This window comes from Salvelinus alpinus, chromosome 31, assembly GCF_045679555.1.
Source record: "Salvelinus alpinus chromosome 31, SLU_Salpinus.1, whole genome shotgun sequence".
Lineage (NCBI taxonomy): Eukaryota > Metazoa > Chordata > Actinopteri > Salmoniformes > Salmonidae > Salvelinus > Salvelinus alpinus.
Window position 1 is genome coordinate 34,330,207 of NC_092116.1, and position 14,711 is coordinate 34,344,917.

Genomic DNA, 14,711 nt, shown 5'->3' on the forward strand with positions numbered 1-14,711 from the left:
TGCACACTCCCTCAAAGCTCCGTAAATTTTCCCTCCATGGGTAGATAATCCGTCCGGCATGTAAATCCTGGGGTATGCCCACAGCTTTAATGAATAAGATGGGTAGAAAATGAATCTGTTTAAGTCATAAGTAAAGGCCTTTCCTAAAGAGGCTGTCATGATTGACTGTGGCCCATATTTAACACGTATTGCTTGTTACAGAAGACTACTGTTGTACATTGAATATCCATTCATCCCTGTTACACCTTTATGTGTTGGCTCTCTATGTCTGTACATAGGGTGAAATGCGGTTTCACTAAAGTTATTACACCCTGAACCTGAAATGACCTTTAGGGTCTTTCTTTGGGGTTCTAATCTCCCCGGTTTACATGCACCGAACAACCATAGGATGGCGCCACCTGGAAGCTCGGTGCACGTACATATAAAGACAACTAAATAGGAAACTCAACAGTGTGTTAGGCCTAGAAACATTATTTAGATGGCTGTTTTATTGTTGTTGAAAGCTTGAAATGTCCACAATGCGAAGGGCCCTTGTTTCTAACACACACACACACACACACACACACACACACACACTCCAGCACACGCACGCACACACACGCGAGCACATGGCTTTTTCCGAAAGTTTTTTCTCAGGGCCAGACTGCGCTAAGAGTGAACAAACGAGAGAGTTCATGACGTGGTGAGATTCGGCTTTTAAAAACATTTATTTAATTCAAAATATTTAGTACATACATTTTATAGCCGTTCATAATTAAGGTATTTTACGTTGCCTTTCTTACAGATCCCGGGGCCTGGTGTAGCCAACCACCATTATCAGTGTCCAAGTCACCATCATACTGCCTGGCTCTCTTGCAAGGTCCTTCAAAACGCTGTAAGTTTTCACTCCAGGGGTAGATAATACGTCGGGCCTTTAGGTCCTGGCTCAAGGACAGCCGCGGCCAGCGCTTTAACTGTTCACGATTTTGGAAAAGACTCTCCAGCTTATTCATAAGGGTTATGAAAATCGGATAATCCAACCATTTAAAACTAAACACAGGAATAAAAAAGTTTACATCTTTGCATGCTCTGGAAGATACAGGAGAATTGACAGACTTTGTAGCATTAGCCCCATCATAAAGTTCACAGGCTAAAATTGTCACTTTGTTGTCAGGGTTAGGCCAGCTATAGGCCATTGAAGCGATTCTTAGGGCCTTCAGATCACTGCGGCCGCAGACCTGTTCTTCCAACGCATATCCTGGCACATTTGTACCACTCAGGGCCTGTTCAATTTTACAGAGCGCCAGCCTGATCTTTAGCCATTCTCTCATCCCCAGAGCAGGAGAAAAACTCCCAGGTTTTGCCTGATAAAGGGGTTTGGGGCCACTGGCGTTGAAGATATTTACCGTAGAATCCTCCGGCTGGAATATGTAAGACATATGTCCCTCACTCGTACCCAAAACTCCTTTAAAACATGCTGGAGCTTCACACAGAACTTCCTCAATGCTTTGGTCACTGGGTTCATGACAAGACGCGCATAACATACCGAAAATTGGCATAGGTGTCATTTTTGTTTAATATTCCGGGGGTTATCATGTACAGTCTTACGCATGTATTGTTCTGGGGCTTTATAAGGCGTCTGCAAAGCCCAATACCCCAGGACATTCGTGTTTCATAGACAACAACCCGGAGGGCAATAAAATAGGGGGGGCCTTACTCTTTGAAATGCTTACTCTTTGAAATGTTCATTCCCCCCCACCCCGTTCCAAACAGGACACTAGACATCAAACATCATGACAACTTCAAAGACACTATAAAAAAAACTATTTTCAAACTATAAACCGTGAGAAACAGGAACAGGATGCCCAAACACATGGTCACTTCCTACCCCCCACCCCACCAGGATGTCCTGACCGGAAGCCCAAATATGGGCATGCACACGTCATCATGACATAGGGTCATAAATCAACATTTTGACGTGTGACATCTACTTTATTCTCTCTTTCCTCCGTTTCATTCAGTTGGACACATCTTCCTCCATTTCATTGAGTTGGACACATCTTCCTCCGTTTCATTCAGTTGGACACATCTTCCTCCGTTTCATTCAGTTGGACACATCTTCCTCCATTTCATTCAGTTGGACACATCTTCCTCCGTTTCATTCAATTAGACACATCTTCCTCCGTTTCATTCAGTTGGACACATCTTCCTCCGTTTCATTCAGTTGGACACATTTTCCTCCGTTTCATTCAGTTGGACACAACTTCCTCCGTTTCATTCAGTTGGACACATCTTCCTCCGTTTCATTCAGTTGGACACATCTTCCTCCGTTTCATTCAGTTGGACACATCTTCCTCCGTTTCATTCAGTTGGACACATCTTCCTCCGTTTCATTCAGTTGGACACATCTTCCTCCGTTTCATTCAGTTGGACACGTCTTCCTCCGTTTCATTCAGTTGGACACATCTTCCTCCGTTTCATTCAGTTGGACACATCTTCCTCCGTTTCATTCAGTTGGACACATCTTCCTCCGTTTCATTCAGTTGGACACATCTTCCTCCGTTTCATTCAGTTGGACACATCCTCCTCCGTTTCATTCAGTTGGACACATCTTCCTCCGTTTCATTCAGTTGGACACATCTTCCTCCGTTTCATTTAGATGTAAACATCTTCCTCCGTTTAATTCAGTTGGACACACCTTCCTCCGTTTCATTCAGTTGGACACATCTTCCTCCGTTTCATTTAGATGTAAACATCTTCCTCCGTTTAATTCAGTTGGACACATCTTCCTCCGTTTCATTCAGTTGGACACATCTTCCTCCGTTTCATTTAGATGTAAACATCTTCCTCCGTTTCATTCAGTTGGACACATCTTCCTCCGTTTCATTCAGTTGGACACATCTTCCTCCGTTTCATTCAGTTGGACACATCTTCCTCCGTTTCATTCAGTTGGACACATCTTCCTCCGTTTCATTCAGTTGGACACATCTTCCTCCGTTTCATTCAGTTGGACACATCTTCCTCCGTTTCATTCAGTTGGACACATCTTCCTCCGTTTCATTCAGTTGGACACATCTTCCTCCGTTTCATTTAGATGTAAACATCTTCCTCCGTTTAATTCAGTTGGACACATCTTCCTCCGTTTCATTCAGTTGGACACATCTTCCTCCGTTTCATTCAGTTGGACACATCTTCCTCCGTTTCATTCAGTTGTACACATCTTCCTCCGTTTCATTCAGTTGGACACATCTTCCTCCGTTTCATTCAGTTGTAATCATATCTGTAATGTATGTGAGGCCTTTGAGACCTCATACTAAATATGTAGACTTGCTGGTTAAGGGAAATGCAAGTGTTACTTCTTTTGAGTTGCTGAGTCAGAGGCGCTAAGCCTTGTGGGATATTAATGAATGTGAACTCAGCAACCGTAATTCCAGAACAGTCCCACTGTTGTAATAGTGGGATGTGTATCTTCTGACAGACTCTATGCTGAGTAAAGTCATGTTTTTATCCTAAAACGTTTTTCTACCAGAACCAAAGTGTGGATGCAGTCACTATTTAGAGCAGTCTAATCTCATTAACCCAGAACTATAATCTTGTGTGATTAAGTTCTGGGTCCATAAGTGTTAGAAACTACAGTAGGTGAGTCACATGTTATTTGTTACAGCAGTTTCCATGGAAACAACATACAGAGTGGTTTATGCAAATCAACCCTTTCTGTCTTGACATCTGAAGGAGGAGTCTCTGAAAACCTATTTAAATCAGCCCAACAGTCTCCAGTCTACCAACTGGTCTCTGAAATAACTATTTAAATCAGTCTGTCCTGACTCAGCTCAACAGTCTCCAGTCTACCAACAGTCTTCATCTTTGTCTCTGTGGTGTACAGTCTTCAGGTGATGATGGGGGTATTGAATCATCTCTCTACTCTCCTCCTTCTCTCTCTCCTTCCTCCTGCTCTCTCTCATGTAGTGGATAAGTTCAGTGATGTTCCACGGTGCCAGAAGTTCTTCCTGGAGGGGACAACTCCAAATCTCCCAGGTATTTTGGTTGGTGGGAAAGTCCAGGACCAGAACCGCTACAAGCCGATCTGCCAGTTGTTCAACAACATCTACAGGTTTGCAACTCTCTACGACACGACCAACAGGATCCCTGTGTTCTCAGCCTACACCTTCACTGGTAATACATCGGGTCGACCAAGTCAGTCCTGGATGATAGAGCCTCAGGTAGTTCTAATCTCTATTCATTCAACATGTGTATTTGTTTACAGCTCTAGACGTACAGTATCTTTGAGACAATAATGCACCTTTGGTTCATCCACACTTTCAGCTTAAGTCTGGATTGTTAAATTGTGATTTTCTTTACAAGTTAACGTCTAAACTAGTTAAAGAGTTGTAATGTCTGAACTAGTTAAAGAGTTGTAATGTCTAAACTAGTTAAAGAGTTGTAATGTCTAAACTAGTTAAAGAGTTGTAATGTCTAAACTAGTTAAAGAGTTGTAATTTCTAAACTAGTTAAAGAGTTGTAATGTCTAAACTAGTTAAAGAGTTGTAATGTCTAAACCAGTTAAAGAGTTGTAATGTCTAAACTAGTTAAAGAGTTGTAATGTCTAAACTAGTTAAAGAGTTGTAATGTCTAAACTAGTTAAAGAGTTGTAATGTCTAAACTAGTTAAAGAGTTGTAATGTCTAAACTAGTTAGAGTTGTAATGTCTAATCTAGTTAAAGAGTTGTAATGTCTGAACTAGTTAAAGAGTTGTAATGTCTAAACTTGTTAAAGAGTTGTAATGTCTAAACTAGTTAAAGAGTTGTAATGTCTAAACTAGTTAAAGAGTTGTAATGTCTAAACTAGTTAAAGAGTTGTAATGTCTAAACTAGTTAAAGAGTTGTAATGTCTAAACTAGTTAAAGAGTTGTAATGTCTAAACTAGTTAAAGAGTTGTAATGTCTAAACTAGTTAAAGAGTTTTAATGTCTAAACTAGTTAAAGAGTTGTAATGTCTAAACTAGTTAAAGAGTTGTAATGTCTAAACTAGTTAAAGAGTTGTAATGTCTAAACTTGTTAAAGAGTTGTAATGTCTAAACTAGTTAAAGAGTTGTAATGTCTAAACTAGTTAAAGAGTTGTAATGTCTAAACTAGTTAAAGAGTTGTAATGTCTAAACTAGTTAAAGAGTTGTAATGTCTAAACTAGTTAAAGAGTTGTAATGTCTAAACTAGTTAAAGAGTTGTAATGTCTAAACTAGTTAAAGAGTTGTAATGTCTAAACTAGTTAAAGAGTTGTAATGTCTAAACTAGTTAAAGAGTTGTAATGTCTAAACTAGTTAAAGAGTTGTAATGTCTAAACTAGTTAAAGAGTTGTAATGTCTAAACTAGTTAAAGAGTTGTAATGTCTAAACTTGTTAAAGAGTTGTAATGTCTAAACTAGTTAAAGAGTTGTAATGTCTAAACTAGTTAAAGAGTTGTAATGTCTAAACTAGTTAAAGAGTTGTAATGTCTAAACTAGTTAAAGAGTTGTAATGTCTAAACTAGTTAAAGAGTTGTAGTGTCTAAACTAGTTACAGAGTTGTAATGTCTAAACTAGTTAAAGAGTTGTAATGTCTAAACTAGTTAAAGAGTTGTAATGTCTAAACTAGTTAAAGAGTTGTAATGTCTAAACTAGTTAAAGAGTTGTAATGTCTAAACTAGTTAAAGAGTTGTAATGTCTAAACTAGTTACAGAGTTGTAATGTCTAAACTAGTTAGAGTTGTAATGTCTAAACTAGTTAAAGAGTTGTAATGTCTAAACTAGTTAAAGAGTTGTAATGTCTAAACTAGTTAAAGAGTTGTAATGTCTAAACTAGTTAAAGAGTTGTAATGTCTAAACTAGTTAAAGAGTTGTAATGTCTAAACTTGTTAAAGAGTTGTAATGTCTAAACTAGTTAAAGAGTTGTAATGTCTAAACTAGTTAAAGAGTTGTAATGTCTAAACTAGTTAGAGTTGTAATGTCTAAACTTGTTAAAGAGTTGTAATGTCTAAACTAGTTAAAGAGTTGTAATGTCTAAACTAGTTAAAGAGTTGTAATGTCTAAACTAGTTAAAGAGTTGTAATGTCTAAACTAGTTAGAGTTGTAATGTCTAAACTAGTTAAAGAGTTGTAATGTCTAAACTAGTTAAAGAGTTGTAATGTCTAAACTAGTTAGAGTTGTAATGTCTAAACTAGTTAAAGAGTTGTAATGTCTAAACTAGTTAAAGAGTTGTAATGTCTAAACTAGTTAAAGAGTTGTAATGTCTAAACTAGTTAAAGAGTTGTAATGTCTAAACTAGTTAAAGAGTTTTAATGTCTAAACTAGTTAAAGAGTTGTAATGTCTAAACTAGTTAAAGAGTTGTAATGTCTAAACTAGTTAAAGAGTTGTAATGTCTAAACTAGTTAAAGAGTTTTAATGTCTAAACTAGTTAAAGAGTTTTAATGTCTAAACTAGTTAAAGAGTTGTAATGTCTAAACTAGTTAAAGAGTTTTAATGTCTAAACTAGTTAAAGAGTTTTAATGTCTAAACTAGTTAAAGAGTTGTAATGTCTAAACTAGTTAAAGAGTTTTAATGTCTAAACTAGTTAAAGAGTTGTAATGTCTAAACTAGTTAAAGAGTTGTAATGTCTAAACTAGTTAAAGAGTTGTAATGTCTAAACTAGTTAAAGAGTTGTAATGTCTAAACTAGTTAAAGAGTTGTAATGTCTAAACTAGTTAAAGAGTTGTAATGTCTAAACTAGTTAAAGAGTTGTCATGTCTAAACTAGTTAAAGAGTTGTAATGTCTAAACTAGTTAAAGAGTTGTAATGTCTGAACTAGTTAAAGAGTTGTAATGTCTGAACTAGTTAAAGAGTTGTAATGTCTAAACTAGTTAAAGAGTTGTAATGTCTAAACTAGTTAGAGTTGTAATGTCTAAACTAGTTAAAGAGTTGTAATGTCTAAACTAGTTAAAGAGTTGTAATGTCTAAACTAGTTAAAAAGTTGTAATGTCTAAACTAGTTAAAGAGTTGTAATGTCTAAACTAGTTAAAGAGTTTTAATGTCTAAACTAGTTAAAGAGTTGTAATGTCTAAACTAGTTAAAGAGTTGTAATGTCTAAACTAGTTAAAGAGTTGTAATGTCTAAACTTGTTAAAGAGTTGTAATGTCTAAACTAGTTACAGAGTTGTAATGTCTAAACTAGTTAGAGTTGTAATGTCTAAACTAGTTAAAGAGTTGTAATGTCTAAACTAGTTAAAGAGTTGTAATGTCTAAACTAGTTAAAGAGTTGTAATGTCTAAACTTGTTAAAGAGTTGTAATGTCTAAACTAGTTAAAGAGTTGTAATGTCTAAACTAGTTAAAGAGTTTTAATGTCTAAACTAGTTAAAGAGTTTTAATGTCTAAACTAGTTAAAGAGTTGTAATGTCTAAACTAGTTAATGAGTTTTAATGTCTAAACTAGTTAAAGAGTTTTAATGTCTAAACTAGTTAAAGAGTTGTAATGTCTAAACTAGTTAAAGAGTTGTAATGTCTAAACTAGTTAAAGAGTTGTAATGTCTAAACTAGTTAAAGAGTTGTAATGTCTAAACTAGTTAAAGAGTTGTAATGTCTGAACTAGTTAAAGAGTTGTAATGTCTAAACTAGTTAAAGAGTTGTAATGTCTAAACTAGTTAGAGTTGTAATGTCTAAACTTGTTAAAGAGTTGTAATGTCTAAACTAGTTAAAGAGTTGTAATGTCTAAACTAGTTAAAGAGTTGTAATGTCTAAACTAGTTAAAGAGTTGTAATGTCTAAACTAGTTAAAGAGTTGTAATGTCTAAACTAGTTAAAGAGTTGTAATGTCTAAACTAGTTAAAGAGTTTTAATGTCTAAACTAGTTAAAGAGTTGTAATGTCTAAACTAGTTACAGAGTTGTAATGTCTAAACTAGTTAAAGAGTTGTAATGTCTAAACTTGTTAAAGAGTTGTAATGTCTAAACTAGTTAAAGAGTTGTAATGTCTAAACTAGTTAAAGAGTTGTAATGTCTAAACTAGTTACAGAGTTGTAATGTCTAAACTAGTTAGAGTTGTAATGTCTAAACTAGTTAGAGTTGTAATGTCTAAACTTGTTAAAGAGTTGTAATGTCTAAACTAGTTAAAGAGTTGTAATGTCTAAACTAGTTAAAGAGTTGTAATGTCTAAACTAGTTAAAGAGTTGTAATCTCTAAACTAGTTAAAGAGTTGTAATGTCTAAACTAGTTAAAGAGTTGTAATGTCTAAACTTGTTAAAGAGTTTTAATGTCTGAACTAGTTAAAGAGTTGTAATGTCTAAACTTGTTAAAGAGTTGTAATGTCTAAACTAGTTAAAGAGTTGTAATGTCTAAACTAGTTAAAGAGTTGTAATGTCTAAACTTGTTAAAGAGTTGTAATGTCTAAACTAGTTAAAGAGTTGTAATGTCTAAACTAGTTAAAGAGTTGTAATGTCTGAACTAGTTAAAGAGTTGTAATGTCTAAACTAGTTAAAGAGTTTTAATGTCTAAACTAGTTAAAGAGTTGTAATGTCTAAACTTGTTAAAGAGTTTTAATGTCTGACTGATGTTTCTGCAGCTTGAAGATATAAATAACCAACGTGACATGAAGGTGGATAATAAAGCTGTCACACACAACTTCCAGGCTGCGGACGCAGACTACGACAAAAACAAGATGAAAATGGACAGAGGTCACCTATTCCCATGTTCGCACGTACCTGATGATGAAACCATGAGGTCCACTTTCACCCTGACAAACGCCGTTCCCCAGGACAGCTCCTTCAACAGAGGCAGATGGTGCAAAATGGAGTGCAACGTCAGAAAATATATTGTGGAGAACTGCAAGAATAACAACAAGATAGAGGCCTATGTGGTGACTGGAGCAGTTCCCAACATCACCAACAAACTGAACAACAGAGTGAACATCCCAGATATCATGTGGACAGCCTACTGCTGTAAAAACAACCTGGGACAGTGGGTGGCCGGAGCACACTGGGGGGAGAACAAAAAAATAAATACAATCCAACCCGTGAAACGGAAATATCCAGGTCAGACCTCAAATACAGGGATGCACGACATGTTGAACAAGTCAGGTGATGACGGTGGTGGTGTCCAGGTGATCCCAGATCAGACCTCAAATAGCTTGGTAGGGCTGTATGACAAGCTGAACAAGCGTTATGGTGATGGTGTCCAGCTGTTCCCAGATCAGTGTCCAAAAGGTGATATTCCGAGAGCGCTTCTCCTCAAGGTTGGGGGGGATGAACAGGATCATTGTGAATATGATGACTGTGTCTGTTCCTCTGTGGGGGTCAAAGGTTATTACCTACCTGTTGTATTTGTTTCTGTGCTGGTGATGATGATGTAGTGACATAACCACCAGGAACCTGTGACATCATCAGGTCAAGCAGGTAATAATGGACCTGGTTTAGTCTGACCTGAGTTTCACGCTGTGATCAACATTCACTTTTAATGACAATACTTTCTGAACTATCAGCACAGTACTGTACTACCCTGTTTAATGTAGACTAATGTACTACCCTGTTTAATGTAGACTACTGTCCTACCCTGTTTAATGTAGACTACTGTACTACCCTGTTTAATGTAGACTACTGAACTACCCTGTTTAATGTAGACTACTGTCCTACCCTGTTTAATGTAGACTACTGTACTACCCTGTTTAATGTAGACTACTGTACTACCCTGTTTAATGTAGACTACTGTACTGCCCTGTTTAATGTAGACTACTGTACTGCCCTGTTTAATGTAGACTACTGTACTACCCTGTTTAATGTAGACTACTGTACTACCCTGTTTAATGTAGACTACTGTACTACCCTGTTTAATGTAGACTACTGTACTACCCTGTTTAATATAGACTACTGTACTACCATGTTTAATGTAGACTACTGTACTATCCTGTTTAATGTAGACTACTGTACTACCCTGTTTAATGTAGACTACTGTACTGCCCTGTTTCATGTAGACTACCGTACAACCCTGTTTCATGTAGACTACTGTACTACCCTGTTTAATGTAGACTACTGTACTACCCTGTTTCATGTAGACTACTGTACTACCCTGTTTCATGTAGACTAATGTACTACCCTGTTTCATGTAGACTACTGTACTACCCTGTTTAATGTAGACTACGGTACTACCCTGTTTAATGTAGACTACTGTACTACCCTGTTTAATGTAGACTACTGTACTACCCTGTTTAATGTAGATTACTGTACTACCCTGTTTAATGTAGACTACTGAACTACCCTGTTTCATGTAGACTACTGTACTACCCTGTTTCATGTAGACTACTGTACTACCCTGTTTAATGTAGACTACTGTACTACCCTGTTTAATGTAGTCTACTGTACCACCCGGTTTAATGTAGACTACTGTACTACCCTGTTTAATGTAGACTACTGTACCACCCGGTTTAATGTAGACTACTGTACTACCCTGTTTAACGTAGACTACTGTACTACCCTGTTTAACGTAGACTACTGTACTACCCTGTTTAACGTAGACTACTGTACTACCCTGTTTAACGTAGACTACTGTACTGCCCTGTTTAATGTAGACTACTGTACTGCCCTGTTTAATGTAGACTACTGTACTACCCTGTTTAATGTAGACTACTGTACTACCCTGTTTAATGTAGACTACTGTACTACCCTGTTTAATATAGACTACTGTACTACCCTGTTTAATGTAGACTACTGTACTATCCTGTTTAATGTAGACTACTGTACTACCCTGTTTAGTGTAGACTACTGTACCACCCTGTTTAATGTAGGCTAATGTACTACCCTGTTTAATGTAGACTACTGTACTGCCCTGTTTAATGTAGACTACTGTACAACCCTGTTTCATGTAGACTACTGTACTACCCTGTTTAATGTAGACTACTGTACTACCCTGTTTAATGTAGACTACTGCACTACCCTGTTTCATGTAGACTACTGTACTACCCTGTTTAATGTAGACTACTGTACAACCCTGTTTCATGTAGACTACTGTACTACCCTGTTTAATGTAGAATCCTGTACTACCCTTTTTCATGTAGACTACTGTACTACCCTGTTTCATGTAGACTACTGTACTACCCTGTTTCATGTAGACTACTGTACTACCCTGTTTAATGTAGACTACGGTACTACCCTGTTTAATGTAGACTACTGTACTACCCTGTTTAATGTAGACTACTGTACTACCCTGTTTAATGTAGACTACTGTACTACCCTGTTTAATGTAGACTACTGAACTACCCTGTTTAATGTAGACTACTGTACTACCCTGTTTCATGTAGACTACTGTACTACCCTGTTTAATGTAGACTACTGTACTACCCTGTTTAATGTAGTCTACTGTACCACCCGGTTTAATGTAGACTACTGTACTACCCTGTTTAATGTAGACTACTGTACCACCCGGTTTAATGTAGACTACTGTACTACCCTGTTTAACGTAGACTACTGTACTACCCTGTTTAATGTAGACTACTGTACTACCCTGTTTAACGTAGACTACTGTACTACCCTGTTTAACGTAGACTACTGTACTGCCCTGTTTAATGTAGACTACTGTACTGCCCTGTTTAATGTAGACTACTGTACTACCCTGTTTAATGTAGACTACTGTACTACCCTGTTTAATGTAGACTACTGTACTACCCTGTTTAGTGTAGACTACTGTACCACCCTGTTTAATGTAGGCTAATGTACTACCCTGTTTAATGTAGACTACTGTACTGCCCTGTTTAATGTAGACTACTGTACAACCCTGTTTCATGTAGACTACTGTACTACCCTGTTTAATGTAGACTACTGTACTACCCTGTTTAATGTAGACTACTGCACTACCCTGTTTCATGTAGACTACTGTACTACCCTGTTTAATGTAGACTACTGTACTACCCTGTTTAATGTAGACTACTGTACTACCCTGTTTAGTGTAGACTACTGTACCACCCTGTTTAATGTAGACTACTGTACTACCCTGTTTAATGTAGACTACTGTACTACCCTGTTTAATGTAGACTACTGTACTACCCTGTTTAATGTAGACTACTGTACTACCCTGTTTAACGTAGACTACTGTACTACCCTGTTTAACGTAGACTACTGTACTGCCCTGTTTAATGTAGACTACTGTACTGCCCTGTTTAATGTAGACTACTGTACTACCCTGTTTAATGTAGACTACTGTACTACCCTGTTTAATGTAGACTACTGTACTACCCTGTTTAATGTAGACTACTGTACTATCCTGTTTAATGTAGACTACTGTACTACCCTGTTTAGTGTAGACTACTGTACCACCCTGTTTAATGTAGGCTAATGTACTACCCTGTTTAATGTAGACTACTGTACTGCCCTGTTTAATGTAGACTACTGTACAACCCTGTTTCATGTAGACTACTGTACTACCCTGTTTAATGTAGACTACTGTACTACCCTGTTTAATGTAGACTACTGTACTACCCTGTTTCATGTAGACTACTGTACTACCCTGTTTCATGTAGACTACTGTACTACCCTGTTTAATGTAGACTACTGTACTACCCTGTTTAATGTAGACTACTGTACTACCCTGTTTAATGTAGACTACTGTACTACCCTGTTTAATATAGACTACTGTACTACCCTGTTTAATGTAGACTACTGTACTATCCTGTTTAATGTAGACTACTGTACTACCCTGTTTAGTGTAGACTACTGTACCACCCTGTTTAATGTAGGCTAATGTACTACCCTGTTTAATGTAGACTACTGTACTGCCCTGTTTAATGTAGACTACTGTACAACCCTGTTTCATGTAGACTACTGTACTACCCTGTTTAATGTAGACTACTGTACTACCCTGTTTATTGTAGACTACTGCACTACCCTGTTTCATGTAGACTACTGTACTACCCTGTTTAATGTAGACTACTGTACTACCCTGTTTAATGTAGACTACTGTACTACCCTGTTTAGTGTAGACTACTGTACCACCCTGTTTAATGTAGACTACTGTACTACCCTGTTTAATGTAGACTACTGTACTACCCTGTTTAATGTAGACTACTGTACTACCCTGTTTAATGTAGACTACTGTACTACCCTGTTTAACGTAGACTACTGTACTACCCTGTTTAACGTAGACTACTGTACTGCCCTGTTTAATGTAGACTACTGTACTGCCCTGTTTAATGTAGACTACTGTACTACCCTGTTTAATGTAGACTACTGTACTACCCTGTTTAATGTAGACTACTGTACTACCCTGTTTAATATAGACTACTGTACTACCCTGTTTAATGTAGACTACTGTACTATCCTGTTTAATGTAGACTACTGTACTACCCTGTTTAGTGTAGACTACTGTACCACCCTGTTTAATGTAGGCTAATGTACTACCCTGTTTAATGTAGACTACTGTACTGCCCTGTTTAATGTAGACTACTGTACAACCCTGTTTCATGTAGACTACTGTACTACCCTGTTTAATGTAGACTACTGTACTACCCTGTTTAATGTAGACTACTGTACTACCCTGTTTCATGTAGACTACTGTACTACCCTGTTTCATGTAGACTACTGTACTACCCTGTTTAATGTAGACTACTGTACTACCCTGTTTAATGTAGACTACTGTACTACCCTGTTTAGTGTAGACTACTGTACCACCCTGTTTAATGTAGACTACTGTACTACCCTGTTTAATGTAGACTACTGTACTACCCTGTTTAATGTAGACTACTGTACTATCCTGTTTAATGTAGACTACTGTACTACCCTGTTTAATGTAGACTACTGTACCACCCTGTTTAATGTAGACTACTGTACTACCCTGTTTAATGTAGACTACTGTACTACCCTGTTTAATGTAGACTACTGTACTACCCTGTTTAAAGTAGACTACTGTACTACCCTGTTTAATGTAGACTACTGACCTGACCTGTTTAATGTAGACTACTGACCTGACCTGCTTTAGTAGACTACTGACCTGCTTTAGTAGACTACTGACCTGACCTGCTTTAGTAGACTACTGACCTGCTGTAGTAGATTCACTCTGTATATTGCTTCTACAGCTGCATTGCTTGCTGTTTGGGGTTTTAGGCTGGGTTTCTGTACAGCACTTCGAGATATTAGCTGATGTACGAAGGGCTATATAAAATAAACTTGATTTGATTTGATGATTTGATATATTATTTGTAATGCTTTTTCTCTTGTTAAAGGGTCAATCTGTGATTGTTGTATCCATTTGGACTTTTAAATGAATGATTTGTACCCATTGATTCTTAAAGATATAACCGAGTAGCTGATTTGGTTTTGAATGTTGAGATTAGATTTGACCTGATCTGAAATTCAAGATGTGATCGACATCATACGTGATAATTCAATAACATATATCATGTTAATCTCAGGATCAACTTCCTACAAAATGTATTTTGAAACAAATATCTGAAATATTTACTGCTTAGCCTAGACTCACTTTGCATATGATTACAATGTTATTGTAACATTTATATTTCATCCTTCTTATTAAAAATAAGTAAATAACATTTGAATGTGTTGTGAAAAGAGAATATACCTTCTGTCAGCAGCAGGTAGTGGACATTAACCTGCTACCCTGGTAGTGAGGATCAGCTCTGTCAGCAGCAGGTAGTGGACATTAATCTGCTACCCTGGTAGTGAGGATCAGCTCTGTCAGCAGCAGGTAGTGGACATTAACCTGCTACCCTGGTAGTGAGGATCAGCTCTGTCAGCAGCAGG

The 14,711-nt window shown here is 37.1% G+C and overlaps 1 protein-coding gene across 1 annotated transcript; it reads left to right on the plus strand.

The window, feature by feature from the left end:
• Positions 1 to 3,840: 3,840 nt before the first annotated feature.
• Positions 3,841 to 14,500, plus strand: LOC139561514 (endonuclease domain-containing 1 protein-like). The gene is made up of 2 exons (XM_071378694.1): positions 3,841 to 4,199; positions 8,534 to 14,500. The coding sequence occupies exons 1-2, from the start codon at positions 3,873 to 3,875 to the stop codon at positions 9,317 to 9,319; spliced, it is 1,113 nt and encodes a 370-aa protein (XP_071234795.1). The 5' UTR covers positions 3,841 to 3,872; the 3' UTR covers positions 9,320 to 14,500.
• The last annotated feature ends 211 nt before the right edge of the window (positions 14,501 to 14,711 follow it).